This window comes from Cololabis saira, chromosome 23, assembly GCF_033807715.1.
Source record: "Cololabis saira isolate AMF1-May2022 chromosome 23, fColSai1.1, whole genome shotgun sequence".
NCBI classification, from domain to species: Eukaryota; Metazoa; Chordata; class Actinopteri; order Beloniformes; family Belonidae; genus Cololabis; species Cololabis saira.
The window spans coordinates 17,035,209-17,055,719 of record NC_084609.1 but is presented as its reverse complement, the minus strand read 5'-3'; the positions used below and the strand labels follow the sequence as shown (position 1 = coordinate 17,055,719).

The following is a 20,511-nucleotide window of genomic DNA, read 5'->3' as shown; positions in this document are numbered from 1 at the left end:
TGATAAAATCCACCATCCCCCCTGATTTTTTTTACAACTCGAGTACTGAGAAAAAAAATGTACACAACGATGCAGTGGGATGATCTCCTCTTCTGGGTCACTATGAACCCTGATCCACCAACGTCCAACTCCTCTGTGTCAGATTGTTATTCTTCTGAAGCCCTTGCATCATCTTTAAGAAGCAACCCTTATCTGATATCTACAGAAGTCTCAGAAAATTAGAATATTGTGATAAAGTTCTTTATTTTCTGTAATGCAATTAAAAAAACAAAAATGTCATACATTGTGGATTCATTACAAATCAACTGCAAGCCTTTTATTATTTTAATATTGCTGATTATGGTTTACGGTTTAAGATTAAGATTCTCAGAATATTCAAATTTTTTGAGATAGAATATTTGAGTTTTCTTAAGCTGTAAGCCATGATCAGCAATATTAAAATAATAAAAGGCTTGCAATATTTCAGTTGATTTGTAATGAATGTATGACATTTTTGTTTTTTTAATTGCATTAACAGAAAATCACAATATTCTAATTTTCTGAGACACGGCCATATTTATGTATTATGTCAGATACATTCGACTTCAAGTTATCTATATAGAAAAAAATATGAGATTGTATTTCCATTATTTTGTGTATCTGTTGGTTGTTGTGTGACGTGGAGGAAGCGGGGGAAGCCGCTGACCTCCGACCCCGTCCAGTTCCGCTGACTCCGCCCCGCTGCAGACAGACTCGGCAGCTCCATTGAATCCCCGCTAACTCCGCTCCGGCTGCAGCGGCGGGACCAGTGTAGAGGCAGCAGCAGCAGCTCCAGCAGCCCCGGCTCCGCTCCCTCCAGCCCGATCCCCGCCCACACCGCGGCCGGCGGCAGCCAAACACCCAGGTCTGCTAGCGGGAGGCTAACGGCCCCGACATGGCGAGCGCCTCGTACCACATCTCCAACCTGCTGGAGAAGATGACCTCCAGCGACAAGGACTTCAGGTGAGCGGGTCTGGGCAGGGGTGGTGTCGGGGGGCAGGGGCGGCGGTGGCGGTGACGGGGCTCGGGGGACGAGGGGGCTGGGGGAGGCTGGGGGAGGCCTCGGCTCGCTGCTGCCACCTGCCCGGCCCCGCCACACCTCCGGCTGGGGTTAGCCCGGGCTGAGGGGAGGTGGGGGTGGTGTGACGGGGAGATGACACCGGCCTGACACCGGCTTACCGGCCACACTGCTGGCCGGTGACCGGTGCTGCTCGGTGCTGCTGCGGGGCCGCCAGGAGCAGCTAGTGCCCCGGTAGCCGCTTAGCTGCAACTGGTGTCATGCCGCAAGCTAGCACGCTGCTAGCACAGGGAGAGAGAGAGACATACACACACACACACACACACACACATAGAGAGAGAGGGGGAGAGAGACACAGAGAGAGAGAGAGAGAGGGGAGACACACACACACACACACACACACACACACACATAGAGAGGGAGAGAGAGACACACACACACACACACACATAGAAAGAGAGGGGGAGAGAGAGAGAGAAACACACACACAGAAAGAGAGGGGGAGAGAGAGAGAGAGAGAATGAGAGAAACACACAGAAAGAGAGGGGGAGAGAGAGAGAGAGAGAGAAACACACACACACAGAAAGAGAGGGGGAGAGAGAGAGAGAGAGAGAGAGAGAGAGAGAGAGAGAGAGAGAGAAACACACACACAGAAAGAGAGGGGGAGAGAGAGAGAAACACACACACACAGAAAGAGAGAGAGAGAAAGAAACACACACACACACACAGAAAGAGAGGGGGAGAGAGAGAGAGAGAGAAAAACAGAGAGAGGGAGAGTGTGTGAGAGAAAGGGACAGCGAGAGAGTGTGTGTGTGTGTGTGTGTGTGTGTGTGAGAGAGGGAGCGAGATAGAGAGCAGTGTGAATAAAGTCAAATCCAGCTGTAAATCAACCAGGTGTGTGTGTGTGACATAAGGGGCTCGATGTTTGGGGGCTTGGTAGCATTGCTGGGTCGGTTAATAAGATGTAAACAGAGAATAGACTCAGCTTTATTGGCCAAGTATGAATATGCCAGACAGGGAGTTTTAGGTTTTTTTTTTCGCTCACTGAACCCAGATTTAAATAATTACAAACACTAATAGTCTCAGAGTAATCAATCACTGTATAATAATAACCACAATCATATGCTGTAACAATGCACCTTTCAATAACCATGTCTACCTCATACTGCTGCACCTTTCACTTTTTTTTAAATTGTATATATGTTAATAAGAGCTGTCATTTGTCTATTTATTGTACAGTGAGTAAAAACAACCGAGTCAAATTCCCTGTCTTGTTTGACCTGACTTGGCCAAATAAACCTGATTCTGATTCTAATAGACAAATGGCTCTTATTAACATATATAAAATTTAAAAGTGAAAGGTGCAGCAGTATGAGGTAGACATGGCTTTTGAAAGGTGCATTTTTACAGCATATGATTGTGGTTATTATTATTATTGCACAGTGGTCGATTACTCTACTACACTAATAGGCCAAACAAAAAACAACAAAAGTGATCTGCTGTTTCATTATCCCATTTTCTTGATGATAAACCATATCAACAGCATTCGTTTGAGATGTGCCGATTGCAACTGTCTTAATCGATTTAGGATTTCTGAAAGGTCTGACCAGCCCATTTTGATGTAAAGGAACTAATAGAATAGAATAGAATACTTTATTGTCTGTCCCAATGGTGACAGAAATTCCTCTTTGACAGGGCTCACAACCACATTCACAAATTCCCATGAAGACACATTACAATAGAAAACTACATGTACATCCAACTGCATACTTGTAACATAATAAATAAATGAAAGATGGCAGATCCTGCAGACTGTGGGTTCAATTTATTCCTTAATACATCAGCTTAGAGAACTGAGAAATGCAGTCGTGTTTACTGATCAATAAAAGCACCACAGTGTAATCAATTTTTGTTTTTTTAGATAATACACTTAATCCATCATTTAAAGCAGCATCATCATTCTGAGTATTCCTAAAACTAATCCTAGTCATGACACTTAAAAACAAAACTGGAAGACCCTGCAGTATCTGCTGTCTCCCAGTGGTTGATTCATGCTACTCGGTGCAGAAAGACAGAAATCAGCATCTCCAAGAAGTGCATCTTATTTTTATCCTTTAAGATGCCGTGTACACCAAAAATTATAACTGGTCCTAAAAATTGTTCCAAATCAAGTAATTAGCAGAATCACCATCATATCTATGACAGTGTTGGTGGCAAGCAATATAATTGGGATTTCTTTTGGAGCAGTCTGATGAACAGTATAATAACTGACAGCAAGGCAGAGTACATAGGGATTATGTCTCCTTGCGTTTGTTGTAAATAATGTGTAGATGGCATTTAAATTATGAAGGATACTTTATTAATGCCTTGTGTTCAACTTCTAACAACCATATGTGTGTAAGATATATGGAATATAGATTGATTAGAAACTTTTTCTCTGAAATTACCAATCTTTGTTGTAACCGATGCACTTTTGGTTTCCTTTTTATTTGTCTATCAAACAGCAATAGTGGCAGGTTGTCAAAACCTTTTTTTCTGGTTTGTTTGTGAGCATTGATACAACTGGAGAGCACAATGCGTGATCTCAGAAAATTATTTTTCAAGATTTTGGATTCTCACATCTTTTATCATAGTTTGTTGTATGAAGGGGCCCCTTGGCGATCTGAAAAAAAAAATAGCCTTCATAGACACTAGAGACCATTTACTCATCGAAACACTCATTATTATTCAAGAAAGACAATCAGACCGAAGAACAGTTTTTATCCAAGGGCTGTACAAGGATTAAATCCTGATAAAATGTAATATTCTCATCCTATATGCTCCTTGTTCCTTTGGCTAAAGGATCTGTGTGGGGATGGGGACATGTCAGCATTTCGGTTTCGCCCTGAAAAAGGATTTTAAAAATAAAAAAAGAAGGAAGAACACAGATGATGACATTGTACCTGTTTCTATAAGATGAATGGGATCTGCACAGTTGTGTATGGACTGTCCTCCAGCTGCAATAGCTTTAAAGATAATTTTGAATCACAGCTCAGAAACCTCAGGTCTTCTCAATAATTCATCAGTGCTCTTTGTCTTGACATCACCCAATATAAAATCCACAGTGTTCACTTGACCTCTTCATGTCTCAAAACCAGAGAGCAAACACAGATCTAAGATCTAAGAATAGAGTACAACTTTATAAAGTGGGAATGATACCGTTGCAGTATGTTGTTCGTGTTGGAAAATAACTCATGGTGATAATTATTTTAGCAATTCTGTCTTCTCTGTTGATCTTTTTGATATCTTGGTTTGTGTGTCTAATTAAGCTCATGTTTGTTCTCTAAAGTTTAAAGCTAATAGCTCGAGGATGATCGCAGCATAAATAATCAGTGTCATCCAATCTATGAAATAGTCATGTCCTGCTCTTGTCACTGTTGGCATTGCTTCCGACTCTGCATGAGCAGAGCAGAGTCATTTCAGGCTTGATCTGAGTGCTTTCATTCAGAGTCAGTATCAGCTGATGCTCTGCGGGAGAGACACTTTTCTTTTTTAGGTGCTTTGCGGCTGTAGACGCATTCATAACAGATTTTAAACATAACTGTTTAACCATCAAAGCTTCATCATGCTTCATTTATCATTGAGGTGCTACACAGGATAATATGACTATTGGACTGGATTCTGTACTAGCAGATGTCATTTGGGATTAAATTAGGATTTATAGGCAAAACTGCATCTGTAAAGAAGTTAATGTGCATGTCCTGAAATGGCCTGGTTCAGGATGACCAGGCGCTACGTCACATTACAAATTTATCACCTTTAACCTTTTGTCTTTGTGTAAGCGATGCCTTCAGATCCCACTCAAATGCATTTAAGGAGCTAAAAGTCAAATACCGGTATCTATATTTCTGAGTCATCTTTTGATCACTGTCCTCAACTTTTCAGACTCAGTCAGTATAGTCATAATTACAGTGAGGGCTTTTGTTACATTAAAGTTTTTTTTGTCGTTGCATCCTTTGGAATTATTTCCAATGAGGAGAGTTCCTGCAGCCGCCTGGAAGAAAAGTGCCATGCTCAGAATTTTTAATTTTTTTTCTCCTCAGGGTACACGCTCTTTCTGGTTTGCTGCACAGAGAGCTCCTAGTCAGAGATCACTGATGTTTTCATAAAGACAATGATGTAATCTTTGTTATGTATGTGTGTACACGCATATATATATATATATATATATATATATATATATATATATATATATATATATATACACACTTGAAAACTGTTATATTGACTCAAGTGTTCCTCGGGTGTTGTTTATGGTCAAAAACAGTACAAATCAAATAAAGGACATACTAAAATTGCATATCCAATTTATTGATTGTTTACGACACAGTAGAAGACAACATTTAACTGTTGAAACAGACCTTTAAAATAATACAAGGCACCTTTTTAACATGTTTGTACTAAATGGGAAATTTAAGAGCATGAAATAAAATGTAAAATGTGCAAGACTGGCTATGGCATGTAACTACGGAAGAGGGAGAGAAGAGCAACATCCAAACCCAAACAGCAGTAGATGGCTGCACCCCGTGGAGTGTTACTAATCTGCCAAGAGGGTTCGCCCTCGGCAGAAAGATGCATGCAACAAAAAATGATCTATGCAGGAAATGGATGACTAAGCAATAGAAGAATGTGCAGAAACAGACAAATTAAATGAATAATTTCTCATAAATATTAGTGTAACATGACTTTAAGTTTCTTAATCACTAAAAACGTATGCTATTTTGCCAGTAAATTCTCAGTGTTCATTTCTGATGAATTACCACTGAGCTCATGTCCACGGCAAATTTGAGTTTTAAAAGAATTAATCATTTAATTTGTGTTTTCAGGTTTATGGCAACTAATGACCTGATGACGGAACTACAGAAAGATTCAATAAAACTGGACGACGACAGCGAGAGGAAGGTCAGTATAGACTGGTTTTACTGGTTCACTCTTCATGTTTGGGTTTGATGCTGCTATTTACTGACTGATGCAATGATTGACAGGTGGTGAGGATGATCCTCAAGCTGTTGGAAGACAAGAATGGAGAAGTTCAGAACTTGGCTGTCAAATGGTAAAAACCAGACGATGCACAGTTGTTTCCATCTGTGAAATTTGTCCTCGTTTTGTTGATTGAACATTTCTGACTGGGTGCTTTTGCTTCGTCAGCCTGGGACCTCTGGTCAGTAAAGTGAAAGAGTACCAAGTGGAGACGATCGTGGACACTCTGTGCACCAACATGCTGTCGGACAAAGAGCAGCTCAGAGACATTTCTTCCATCGGACTCAAAACTGTGATTGGAGAGTTGCCGCCTGCTTCCAGTGGTAAAATAGCACATGTGATCCCACTTTTATCACAGATTCACCAATGTACTACGTGGGTGGTGTCACCCTTCTCAAAGCTAGAAATGCGTGCTGGTAGGACAAATACGAAAAGAGAGAGGGGGAGACAAATGGTTGGTTTCATGTTAGTTCTCAGACCATATACTACTAATTAGTTTTAAGAAATTAACTTGAAGTCTATAAGTTTACGTTTGATATTTTTAGGAAATTCTTATCTAATTTTTTGCATTTTATCAAGTACAAACGTATAACACATGACAAATATGCATTTTTGTGTGGTTGATTTAAAAAAAAAACAAAAGAAAAAACACCTGATTATCCATCCACCTGTCCACATCTTAGGCTCAGCTTTAGCTGCCAGTGTTTGTAAGAAGATAACGGGTCGGTTGACAAGTGCCATCGCCAAACAGGAAGATGTATCGGTGCAGCTGGAGGCACTCGACATCATGGCAGATATGCTTTGCAGGTACAGTAACATCTGCTGCACTGTTTTGTTTATTTTTCTAGTGGTTTATATTTGCAGGATTGGTCCTCTCAAATATGGAGATGTGCAGGTACTTTGCATTCACGTTGTCTCCTCATTTCTGTATCAGTATTTCCAGAGATCAGGTTTTTTAAATTTTGCTTATTTTATATTGTTGAGCCACAAGAGGACAGCATTTAACCATGCTGCAATAATATTAGCTCTCCCGGTGCCATATAGAACTAAATCTGAGTTTAAGATGAATTAAAGCCCAATTTTACACATGCAGATTTTACTACCATAGCTTCCTGGTGTTCCTTTGTCTTTTGAGTCTGATAACAATTTAAGGTGCATGTCTTTGACTTTGTTCTCAGAAGTGGACAAAGAACTGGTTTGTGATGGAGTAAATGTGACTCCAGTGCATTGTTGTAGCCTTCGTCTTCATCCAATCAGAATTTAACACGTGCCTAAGGTCATAGGAGAGGCAAACATGCTGTTGGCTCCGTGAAGAACCACATTATTCCCAGTCGCTGCAGCTTTTGAGTTAGAAGAAAAGAAGTGTGGTTGCCTTGAGGATCACAACTCTTTTCTCTCTGTTACTGTGTTGGCCAGCTCCGGCCTGTCTTCGGGCAAGACTCTGAACTCCACATTGCCTTGATCTGTTCATTAATGTGTGAGAGAGAAAAGCATTGTGCAAACAGAACAGAACAGAACAGAAACAACTGTAGAGAAAACGGAGATGCTGTGTGAATGTTTGTGAGGGAACAGGTGTCTATTACTTGTAGTTTAAAAGTATTTTGAACCTCCTGCAAGGTTGTGGGTCCAAAACTTGGATTTGCTGTGCTCGTAGACAGTTAGGTAACTTGAAAAGGCCAATTAACTGGACGAGTGTCCGTGTGCCAGTTGCCAAGCATATCAATCAATGTATTGATTGATGTTTGTCCAACTCAATGAAAGATAATGAGATTTCCCCCATTCAGCTGGGTTAGTAATAGGCTTTTAGCTGTTGACCCCACAGACCAAAACAAGTAAACAATTTAACTGATGGATAGCATTTTTGAGCAATAAATCTTACCAGGAGCCCAGCCCGAGCTGTGGGCCGCATCCAGACATCCGTGGACAGTTCTGAGTTTAATTGAATATCTACATGTACATGTAGGAGTAACTTGTCTCCCAGATACAATATCTTGTTTTATTGGGTTTATTTTTATCAGCTTGGTGTACCCCAGAGCTTCTCTTTTGGGTTCTGTTTGTTGGTGTTTTTTTTTACATTTATTTATTTTAAAGTTTTTTTTGAACTATTGAAATCCTAAATTACTGAATAAAGTACACATTGAGAGCTAGAGATTTACGAGTTGCCATTTAATACTTTCTTTCCAACTATAATCAGCCAGGCTGTGAAAGGAGGCACAGGCTGCAGGATTAGCGCTCATTTAGTTTTTGCCTCATTAGACTTTCTTTGCTTTATAAAACGTAACATTTATTACTATCAATACTGATATTGGAACTGAAATATTCATATTTCAATCATCAGCTGATCAGTGAATATGTCTTGTTTTCACTTTCAAGATTTCGGAAAGGTTCAACTGAACTTTGTGTTATTCTCCTTACAGACAGGGCGGTCTTTTGGTGAATTTCCATCCCTCCATCCTCAGCTGTCTCCTCCCCCAGCTCACCTCCCCCAGACTGGCCGTCAGAAAGGTGCGTCCCACCTTCTTTCTCCTAAGTTATCGATGTGCATCATGATGCTTTCAGGAAATATTCTGTGCTTTTGATTAAACTTTTTATTTCATTTGTATGCTGTTTCAGAGGACCATTATGGCTCTGGGCCATCTGGTGATGTCCTGCGGTAACCTGGTCTTCATTGACCTGATCGAGCACCTTCTGACTGAGTTAGGGAGAAATGACAACATGTCAACCACTAGGACGTACATCCAGTGCACGGCTGCCATCAGCAGACAGGCTGGCCACAGGATCGGTGAGATAAAGATGGCACACCAGACTAGTAGAAGGCTCTTGCTTAATTTTTTGTTGTTTATTCATGACCTCTGATCCACATGTCTATTCAGGAGAGTATCTGGAGAAGATCATCCCTCTGGTTGTGAAGTTCTGTAACGTGGATGATGATGAGCTCAGAGAATACTGCATCCAGGCCTTTGAGTCCTTCGTCAGGAGGTAAAACAGGTGGTGAACAGAGAACTGAAGTGGTGTTACAGCTGCTTTTGTGGTTTTTGATCTTGTTGTGTAATATACGTCCGTTTAGGTGTCCAAAAGAGGTTTATCCCCATGTTCCCACTGTCATCTCCATCTGCCTGCGCTACCTAACCTATGACCCCAATTACAACTTTGATGATGAAGATGAGGATGATAACGCCATGGATGCTGAGCAGAATGATGAGGACTACCAAGGTACTGAATCAGAGTTAGGGTTGGATGGAAAGGTAGGGAGTAGTATCTGCTGCCTCATGTTCGGTAGCTCACCCTGCATCTCCTTATCCATTCAGGCAGTGACGATGAATACAGTGATGACGATGACATGAGCTGGAAGGTCCGGAGGGCGGCAGCCAAGTGCCTGGATGCCGTCGTTTCAACTCGTCACGAGATGCTGCCAGAGTTTTATCGCTCTGTCTCCCCTGCACTCGTCTGCCGCTTCAAGGTAGCATCAGTCTGATAAACTCTGCCTGTTCCTGAAACTGTGGAGAAGGCCAAGAGTCTGACTTGACCTGCCTATCTCTGTCCAGGAGAGGGAGGAGAACGTGAAAGCAGATGTTTTCCACGCCTACCTGTCGCTGCTGAAACAGACCAGACCAGCTCAGAGCTGGTTGGCTGATCCAGATGCCATGGAGCAGGGAGAAACCCCACTAACGATGCTCCAGAGCCAGGTGAGTAAACCCTGACGATGGAGTTATGCCTTGCAACAATCTTATAAAAAGATGCATAAGAAACTATTATTTGTTGGAGCACCTGGGTGCACAAAGGGATGCTTTTGGAAGAATTTGCGATCTGTCATCTTCCAGAGATATGTCCAGCTCTGCCCTGATGGCATCACCTGCTCCCATTTACTGCAGCAAACACATTATACTCAAATATATATTAAACTTGCAGGTTACCTAGCAACAGGGCTGCTGTAGGGAATCACTGCGCCCTAGAAGCAGTGTTTCGCCAAAATAAAATTCCTTATGTGTCTACGGAAGCTAAGCAAGCTAAGCTAAGCATTACATATGAACATGTAAATAAGAACATTTTGGAGTTTATGAAGAGTTTCTAAATGGTTTCTGGTGAAGTATAGTACTGTTACAGAGTAGCTGTTCTTTTGTAAGGCAAAAGTATGTGTAATCCAATAAATGATTAACCAAGAGACTATTAAATTAAGATAATCAAGAGTTGCCATAAAAGAGGGCTGGAAATAATTGAAAATGTTGGAATTTTAACTTTTTCAGAGTACCTAAAAGTACTTAACATTTTAGTTTTGATTCACAACAAACATCTGTTAAGGTGGTGGGTTTTATTGGATATTAACATTGTTTGAAGTAAACAAGATTTCTGTTGACTTACAACAGAGGACGATGAGAAGGATTTAAAAAATGGTAAAGTTTAGACAACACAGCGGTCACAGTACACTGCATCAGCTAACCGTTTAAAGGACACTTTGTGCTGCAACTTTCACTCTCGCACATTTAGTTGGTTTGGTCGTATGTTGCCATGGTGACAAACTCCTCAGCATCCTGCCTTGGCAACCACAGAGAGTGACGGGAAGTAGATTTGGTGGGCTTTTCTTTCAACCGGCTCTCTTTTTCCTTGTTTGTTTTTAATATCATTCACCCTCTGCAGGTGCCCATGATTGTGAAAGCTCTTCACAAGCAGCTGAAGGAGAAAAGTGTCAAAACTCGTCAGTGTTGTTTCAACATGTTGACAGAGCTGGTGAATGTCCTCCCAGGAGCCCTTACTCAGCACATCCCAGTGCTAATACCAGGTAATACTTCGACTGCTTCTACTAATGTCTGCTACTATTAAGAACAATTTATTAGAAAATATTTTTGTCTTGTTTAGTTTTTAAGGAGCGTGTTGTGATTTTAGTCCAAAGTTAGAATTCAGTATTTCTCATGGAGTGACAAATGTAAAATGAGGCCGAGCGTTAACAGTCAGCAGTATGCGATTATTGGTGACAGTGATGTTTGTGTTTCAGGTATCATCTTCTCTCTGAATGATAAGTCAAGCAGCTCCAACCTGAAGATCGACGCTTTGGCCTGCCTCCATGTCATCATGGTCACGCACCCAGCTCACGCCTTCCACGCCCACGTCCCTGCCCTCGTCCCGCCCGTGGTGGCATGTGTGGGAGACCCCTTTTACAAGATCACCTCTGAGGCTTTACTTGTCACCCAGCAGCTTGTCAAGGTGGGAGATGAATCCGCCTTCACGCCATTTCAGCAGTGCGTTTGATATTTTTTTTATTTTTTTTAAATTTTTCTTTCCCCCTCATTTTGTCTCCTCCAGGTGATCCGACCACTGGATAACCAGTCAGAGGGCTCTGACAGCTTTGACCCCTCCCCCTACATCAATGACCTCTTCACCTGCACGATTAAGCGCCTGAAGGCCGCCGACATAGACCAGGAAGTCAAAGAACGAGCCATTTCCTGTATGGGACAGATCATCTGTAACCTAGGTAACACCCAGCAGTCACGCGCGATGTCATCTATTAAAGGTGGCAGGTTCCATTTTAACTTCCTTTGTTTTGTTTTGTAGGCGACCGTCTGCCCAATGAGCTTCCAGGAACACTGCTGATCTTTTTAGAGCGCCTGAAGAACGAGATCACACGGCTGACGACGGTGAAAGGTAAAGCCCGCCCCAGCATGGATGTGGATCGTCTTGATGGAATAACTCGCAGGTGGAAATGAGTCTAATTTGTTTGATTTGTTTGCAGCTCTGACGTTGATTGCCGGCTCTCCGTTGAAAATCGATTTGAGGCCAGTTCTTCCTGATGCCGTTCCCATCCTGGCCTCCTTCCTCCGAAAGAACCAACGAGCTCTAAAGCTCTGCACTCTGGCCGCTCTGGACATCCTGCTCCGGAACTACAGGTAACACACACACCAAACACTCCCCACCTTCAGCTCCACCCTCTCCCTCTGCTGACAGTTTGTGTGCTTCAGCTCTGCAGTGACTCCCGTCATGGTGGACGCCGTCCTGGCCGAGCTGCCCCCTCTCATCTCGGAGAGCGACATGCACGTGTCTCAGATGGCACTGAGCTTCCTGTCCACTCTGGCCGTGACTCACCCGTCCTCGCTGGGGCAGCTGAGCGGAGGGAACATCCTGCAGCAGCTAATTGCTCTGGTTCGATCACCGCTCCTGCAGGGCGGGGCTCTCGCCGCTATGCTGGAATTCTACCAGGTATGTTCACCTCTTTACTATATAGCAATGTGTCAACGGGCTGCATAATATATGAAAAATTATTCATTAGCGCAATATCAACATGTGTTCTCAGTATCATGCATTCACAGTCCCACTGTCGATAATATAGTTATCGTCTCACTTCCACGTGCCAATTAAGGTGCTAATTCATCTAAAGAGTGTTCTTGCCTGGTTGATGGATTTGTTTGTACATGCTACTATAATAGACTATAAATTAGACAAATTTAGCCATAAATCAGAAGGATGCTACCACAGTTGGTTTATCACAAGTCTTATTGACCATATTGAAGGGTTTTGTACAACGTGGTGTGATATACTGATGTCATTTTCATTCTCTTCATTCTCTCTCCAGTTGATACCTGCTTTTAAAGCACTGCTAGCAGGTCTACTGCAGTTCATGAGTGCATCTGTTTCTGAAGCCTTTATGCATCACGCTGTTGTTGCATTTAACAAGTGTTTCCTGTTTAAAGTTTGTGGTTGATTTGGGAAAACTAGTTTTCTGACTAATTTCTGGCAACACAGCTGTGTTTTAAATGCATGGAGTGATTTTATTTATAAATATTTGCACTTGCTGCACCACCTTCACACATTATGAGGAACAGTTCTCTTTTTTTATTTTTATTTTTTTCAAACTAATCACCACTGATTACGTAACCAGACATTTGGAGCAGTGATGTCAGTGAGTGTTTTCTATTGAAAAAGTTCAGTGACAGTTTAAAGAGTAGTACACAGTATGACAGCAGAGTGAAACCTAGATAGACGCAGGAAGATTAAAGCACAGGCAGGTGTTTTCATCTGACATTATTAGGACATAACATGCTTGTCTTAGTACTACTTTTTCTCTGATCCATTCATCACAGTCAGTGCAGTTACATGAACATCTAAATCAAGCTATTGGCAAAATTCTAGCTAAGGATTAAACGAGTTTCAGATAAATCCAAGTAAACATGTGCAAGAAGACAATCGATTATTGAGTGACGTGTGTTCGACTCTGCGACGCTAAGTGGAGCCACGTGCTCTTTCGCGTTGGCATTCTGCAATTAATTAAAAAAGTGCGAAGGAGGACAACAAAATGCGAAAAAATTGATTGATTGATTGATTGAAACCTTTATTGTCCCCTCTGGGGAAAATCAGTTGTCAAACAGCTCATGACATTTTAAAAGAGGAAGACAAACAGAAAAAAAGAGTTTACATGCAATAATAAATATATAAACACACTGCTGGTCCAAGAAGTATGAAGTGTTCGTAGTTGCTGGTAGTTTGTTAAAGTGCAACATGTGCAGATAAATACTAAGCCTGATCATGTTGCAGGTAAGATGCACGCAAAGTCTCCCTCTTCTTCTGTTACTCTGTTGTTGTGAAGCCTGCGGCTCGTCACTTCCGGAAGGGGGAGTCCCGGGGCATTCACTAGCTCGGTTCAGTGTGGGTTTACATGTCGAAATAACTCTGATTAGGTCGCATTATCTGGAACTACAAGCTCGACCTCAAGAGCTTCAGTTTGGCCTGGTTAAGGTGTAGACATGGTTTTTAAAAAAATTGAAATCGGTCGGATTATGGCAACAATTAGACTTTCTGTAAGTGCATGTAAATGTACTATGTGAGAGATCAGTAATAAGTTCAATATGTGAGTTTGATCATTTGTTCAATACATATGTTCCTGCACTACGGTTGTCTTGCCCCCACATGCAGCTCTCTTTGCTGTTTCTGTTCCTATCTGCTGACATCAGCTGCAAGATCACTAACAAACCTCCTCTAGCAGCTCCAACAAACATTTGTTGAGACTTGCCTTTGATTTATACCCTTTTATTTGTTCACGTGCCACATCGAGGTGAATCAGTTGCTTCAGGATGGTTAAACGCTCAGATGTGGTGCTGAACTTGCTCTGAGTGGCATTTATTTCAAAGCGTTGTTGCTTCATTACTTTACATGCCCAAGCAAATGGTGAAATCAAAACTGAATAGAACTACAACAAACCTTCATTATTCATTCAGTTAAAAGCAAAGTTAAAAATGTCTGTTCAGTTCACGGTTCTCACTCTGTTCGCTGCTCGGCTATAGTTGGCTACGCTTGTTTTGATATTGCAGCATGAAGTACTGTACAGTAACTCCATGATCCTGAGAAGTGTTGTTTGTGTCTGTGTTCAGGCCTTGGTGGGTACAGAGACTCCCGGTCTGGGTTACATGGACCTGCTAAGGATGCTGACGGGCCCAGTTTACTCGCAGAGTGCAGCTCTGCCTCACAAGCAGGCGTACTGCTCAATCGCCAAATGTGTGGCAGCTCTGACGAGAGCCTGTCCCACCGAGGGCCCCGCTGTGGTGGGACAGTTCATTCAGGTGAGTCCCATGCCCCCACAGAAGCATCATGTTACCCTATGGCTGGGCGATATGGACCAAAAGTCATATCTCGATATTTTCTAGCTAAATGGCGATACTCGATATATATTGATATTTTTTCTGTGCCATAATTGGGGTTTCCCCCAAAGCATTATAGCATAGCATCTCTGTTAGCTTCATTTTTTTCTGAGGCAAACCCTTAAAAAAACAGTCAGTTTTAATACAAAGCCTCGTGCCAAATGTCACACAGGTACATTTATTAACAGAGGTCTGCACAATATCAAAATGTATAAAACAAATGAAATAAAAAAAAAACTGCCTGCATATATAGAATAAAAATGCTTCTTGAATAAAATAAAACAAATATCCCTTTCCTGCATAACAATTAAATTAAAATACGCTGTGCAATTAATACAATATAGACAGTAACAGACAGACTTTTCCACTGAGGTTGACAGTTGTGCAAATAACAAAACATTTGTGCAAATCTCAAATAAAACATTCAAGTCAATTTGTCACAAAATACGCTATATCAAAATCATAAAAAGAAAAAAAAATATTATTATTATTTTTTTTTTTTAAATAATTGATATAAACGATATTGTCTCGTACCATATCGCGTTTGAAAATATATCGATATATATTAAAATCTCGATATATCGCCCAGCCCTATGTTACCCTGGAAACGGTCTCAGTTGAGCGACTCATGGACCTTGCTTTTATAAAGTAACATCTTCCCGTCACAAACAGGATGTGAAGAACAGCCGCTCAACAGACTCCATCCGGCTGCTCGCCCTGCTCTCATTGGGTGAAGTGGGACATCACGTGGACCTCAGTGGTCAGCCAGAACTCAAGACTGTTATCCTGGATGCTTTCTCTTCCTCCAGTGAAGAGGTAACCCCACACCATTTAACAGAGGATCTTTATTGTTTTGACTGTTCACAGTTGATGGCGTTGTGTTAATTCCTGTTTTTGTGTCTCAGGTGAAATCTGCAGCTTCGTATGCACTAGGCAGCATCGCTGTGGGGAATCTTCCAGAGTATCTGCCCTTCGTCCTGCAGGAGATCTCCTCCTCCAAGAGGCAGTACCTGCTGCTGCACTCACTCAAAGAGATCATCAGTGAGAACAGTGGCTTAAACACTTGGTAGATGAATTGATGAGTTTCTGTGTGTGTTTTGGTTTAATTGCGTGTGTGTGTAGGTTCGGCGTCTGTGGCTGGTCTGAAACCATACGTGGAGTCAGTTTGGGCTCTGCTGCTCAAACACTGTGAGTGTCAAGAGGAAGGAACCAGGAATGTGGTGGCCGAATGTTTGGGAAAACTGACGCTGATTGACCCCGAAACCCTGCTGCCCCGCCTCAAAGGATACCTGCTGTCAGGTAATCAATACAGCTATCAAGAAGTAGTCATAGAAACTATTGGGCATCTTCATATAGCTTTATGTAAAGCACATTTGGCCGGTGTTGCTAGGGTGTGCAGTATGGGAAAGTCAGTTGCTTATCTTGCTCATGAATCAAGTGACTAATAGTTGACCTAAATACTGATTTTGTTTCTGTCTGTAGGTTCATCATACGCTAGGAGCTCCGTGGTAACGGCGGTGAAGTTCACCATCTCTGATCAACCACAGCCCATCGACCCACTGCTAAAGAACTGCATAGGTAACACAAACACGCACTCAAACCTTCATCTTTTACTTTTACAGTAACTTTAAGAACAAGACTACTTGTATGTCATATAATCAGCTGTTTGGAGGTGAATTTGCATGTAAATCAGTCTTTGTATTAACTGCACACATCTAAATAATCACTTCTAAAACAGCTCAAGTGACACAATTGCAAAATAAAAGTGTGCTTAAAATTAAACCCTAGGATCAATTGTAGGATCAAAATATTGTAGCTTGGAGGGAGGCTGCTCTCTGATTGCCTGGATTTTTCCAGGTGATTTCCTGAAAACGCTGGAGGACCCGGACCTAAACGTGCGACGTGTTGCCTTGGTAACATTCAACTCTGCTGCCCACAACAAACCCAGTCTGATCCGAGAGCTGCTGGACTCAGTTTTACCACAACTTTACAATGAGACCAAAGTGAGGAAGGAGCTGATCCGAGAGGTGAGAACAAATCTACAGCAGAATGACATCAGCAGGTGGGCGTGGCTCAGGTGACTGACCGTTTTACTGGATGTGCGCAGGTGGAGATGGGCCCTTTCAAACACACTGTGGATGATGGGTTGGACTTGAGGAAGGCTGCGTTTGAGTGCATGTATACTCTGCTGGACAGCTGCCTGGACCGGCTCGACATCTTCACCTTCCTGAACCACGTAGAAGACGGTCTCAAAGACCATTATGACATCAAGGTCTGACTATCTCCCAGGACCAGCAGTTGGCATGGGGCTTTCTACCGCATTTTTAGTCACAAAGTTCAAGTTGACACCATAAAACCAGAACTTTTTAATTGTACAGTTGTGTATTTGCAGAACACCTCACTGCTTGGTCTCGCAGCTCGTGTTCTCATATGTGTTGTGTTGTTAGATGCTGACATTCCTGATGCTGGCCAGACTGTCATCGCTGTGTCCCAGTGCTGTTCTGCAGAGACTAGACAGACTGGTGGAACCGCTGAGAGCCACCTGCACCACTAAGGTACGTTTGAAACCTGTTTTTGTAATTAAATTAATGTGGGGAGCATGTGGCAGAAAAGGATGAACAGCTTGTAAAAATCTGTAAATAACTCAATTATGCAAACAAATTCAGCACGAAGTGTGGGGGTGGTCCCTCAACGGTCCTCCAAACCACATTTTGATAGCAAAATACACATGGGGAAATGTGCCGTAGCCACAAGTAAAACAGAAAATGAAAGTGGACTTGGGGAAGAAGCGATAAGTGCAAGATGTTTGAGTGGTTTGATAAGATAATGAACAACAAATAAAAGAAATGGAACATGGGTGAAGGAGTGAATTATCATACATGAACAGTAGGGTAGTCTGCTACAGAAAGTCGAAGGTGACATTTAAAAATAAGATCAATGGAAAAAGTCTGCCTGGTGCTGTAATATTTTGATGTATTGTCGTATTAAACGTTTACAGAATGTTCCCCTGTATTTCACTGGTTCCTCTTCCTCTCTTTGACTCCACCACATGCCTTACTTTGCTGAGGTCTGAGGCTCACATGGGGACTTTCCTACATATGTTAAATATTTCACAGGGTAGATATCTGTGAGCATCTTTGAAGCAACTTTGAGTTGTTTACATGTAATGATTGAGTGATAGTCCATTACGACACCAATTGGCCTCTGGGCCATTGGTGAGCTAGTTAAATATATTTTAAGTCCAATTTTCAAATTAAAGAAAGACGGGTTCAGACAAGCTGATGAACGAAAACTATTTTCAACTGTGAAGCAATAATGAAGCACAAATTTGAAACGTTGCTACGCAGATGATGGTGGTTAGACTTGTTTCTGTTAGCATTTCTGCTGTGTTCAAACTACTTTGTAGTGTGGTGAAAAGCAGTGCTACGTTAGACTTGGCCATTGACGTTTTGTTCACTAAACTTTGACAAAGGAATGTTGGTGAGACATATATTCTCTACAAGAGGGAACATTTATTGCTAAGATGCAGTTTCCATCTCCACTCACTAAAAACAAGACTTCAAGCTGACATGAAAAGCTTTTGTTTGTTTGTTTATTTTTCCATTTCTGGGAAAACTTTTCCCAGTTTCAACTTCAATAAAGGAGTTGGAGTTGTGAGTGAAAATGTCTCAATTCTCTGCAGGTGAAGGCAAACTCGGTGAAGCAGGAGTTTGAGAAGCAGGACGAGCTGAAGCGCTCGGCAATGCGAGCTGTCGTCGCGCTGCTGACAATCCCTGAGGCTGAGAAGTCGCCGCTGATGTCAGAATTTCAGTCCCAGATCTCGTCCAACCAAGAGCTGGCGGCCATCTTCGACTCCATCCAGAGAGACTCCAGCTCCGCCAACATGGAATCCATGGATACCAGCTAAATGGACAGACATGGAACAACTTCCCACGATGCAACACGGCACCACCCCGCTGCTGGAGCGCTAACCCTGCAGCATGTTTCCATGACAACAGGACGCAGAGACAGACACACACACATATACATACACACACTTAACATACAGTATACATTTGTAGTGACACACCATCTCCTAGCGATTGATCGTTCCATGATGCATTGCACTGAAATCAGCTGTTGGAAAAGAAAGCTGTTGGAAAAGGAGGAAGACTGGTGTACAGCTCACACAAACAAAAAGAACTTAAAGATCGCAACATAAAAAATTCCTGAAAAATAATTTCCATCAGGCTTGGAAGCTCCTCCCACTTCCTTTTTTTTCGTAATTTTTTTTTTTTTTACGAGGTCTTCTGATTGGGTGCTCTCTCCGTGCATCATTCTTCTTCCTTTTTTTAAATTCTTTTTTTTTATTATAATTCCAGAAAGTTCCACAGGTACTGTGGCCTGATTGGCCACTGCTGAGTGACTGACAGCATGTCATCAAAACTGACCAATGGGGGAAGAAAAACAGCCTTTTCTTATTGGGGCTGTGGTGACCAATGGGAGAAGGGTTTGCTTCTTTTTTTTTTTTTTCTTTCTTCCATTTGTTTTGTTTTTTGTGAAAGATGTAGGCAACCAATAGGAGGCTTTGGGGGAGAAAACAGTTGGTGGGCTTTTACTGTTTTGTGGACCAATCAGCATCTCTTGTTTCTGCCTGATTTAATAGACCCACCCTCACTTCTTCACTCCAGCAAGGAAGAGGAAGGATTATTGGACCAGACCCCATCAGACCTGAGCGGACCACATTGGCTGTTACAATTCCCAGTGTAAAACAAATTTACAATATTCTGTTGGCTGCACACGGTTTCTCAAACCGGTTCGAGCTGGTTAAGCCTGGTCAACTGCAGTTTGATTTAACTGTCATTCTAGTGTGCTTGGTTTAATGTGTTTAAACCAGGTCCAGACTGGTTTAATCCGGTTTTGTCCGTTCTGGTCTGGACAATCCACTATTGTTTATCGCCCAACGAAAAATAAAAAGGTCCATTTCTGCCTGCCTTCATACTCTGCCTTATTTATTTTTGTGCTTGTGTGATGCATTTTATGGATAGTTTTTCAGTCATATAAACATATAGCCCTCACCAAAACATAATATGTGGAAGTGAGATGACACTACACCTGCAGATATATGTGCTCAGAATAGACTACTTGTTCATGCGTCTCTTTCTACATATACTTGCACACCACAAATTTTTAGAAGCTCATTTCAGGGCTTTTGAACCTAAAATAATGCATTTTGCAGATTCTAACACGTACAGATATTTATACTGTGCAGCAGAATGGTTTGGCTTCAAAGGTCTTAGAAGTAGGTCACTGCTTATCAAAGGTAGAAATCTCGCCTCATTATTCACCTTCAAGTTAGGCAGGAATGAATAAGAAAGTACTGCTTTTGTTTGAATTAAATATACCATTAACTCTGTATCTGTAGTTCTGTATCTTGGAAATCATTCTTCACTCTTCACTATCAGTACATGAAAGAAGTACCATGACACTGACAGATTGTTGGAGATGAGAGAACACTGTTGAAAACCAGGATTCTGTTGTAGACTCCAGGAAAATGAAAATGAACAAATAAAAATGTTTCAGGATTTCTGCAGTTTAGTTCATCTGATTGGTCTGAACCACAAAAATGTACGGGCCGGACATTGCAGGTGAGAGAATGGTTAAATAAAGGCAGCAACAAGGCCGCTTGAAAGATACAAATCAGCTCAAAGTCAGCAAGAACACAAACCTGCTTTAATTCAATGATGTCTGTCATTTTATTACTTACCAACTATGAAAAAAATGTACCAACAAATTAAAGTATTCCATTGCAATATTGTTATGATTAGGAGATACACATAATTATTAAGGAAATAA

The 20,511-nt window shown here is 41.8% G+C and overlaps 1 protein-coding gene across 1 annotated transcript; it reads left to right on the top strand.

Moving 5' to 3' along the window:
- Positions 1-706: 706 nt before the first annotated feature.
- On the top strand, positions 707-19,649 carry cand1 (cullin-associated and neddylation-dissociated 1). Its single transcript, XM_061714094.1, has 26 exons — positions 707-981; positions 5,902-5,977; positions 6,061-6,128; positions 6,224-6,378; positions 6,739-6,862; positions 8,473-8,560; positions 8,669-8,837; positions 8,929-9,034; positions 9,123-9,268; positions 9,364-9,515; positions 9,601-9,741; positions 10,691-10,832; positions 11,046-11,254; positions 11,354-11,522; positions 11,603-11,692; positions 11,781-11,934; positions 12,007-12,244; positions 14,410-14,598; positions 15,349-15,492; positions 15,582-15,717; positions 15,799-15,975; positions 16,159-16,254; positions 16,534-16,703; positions 16,784-16,948; positions 17,124-17,231; positions 18,359-19,649. Exons 1-26 carry the CDS (start codon positions 914-916, stop codon positions 18,581-18,583), a joined length of 3,705 nt encoding a protein of 1,234 aa, XP_061570078.1. The 5' UTR covers positions 707-913; the 3' UTR covers positions 18,584-19,649.
- The last annotated feature ends 862 nt before the right edge of the window (positions 19,650-20,511 follow it).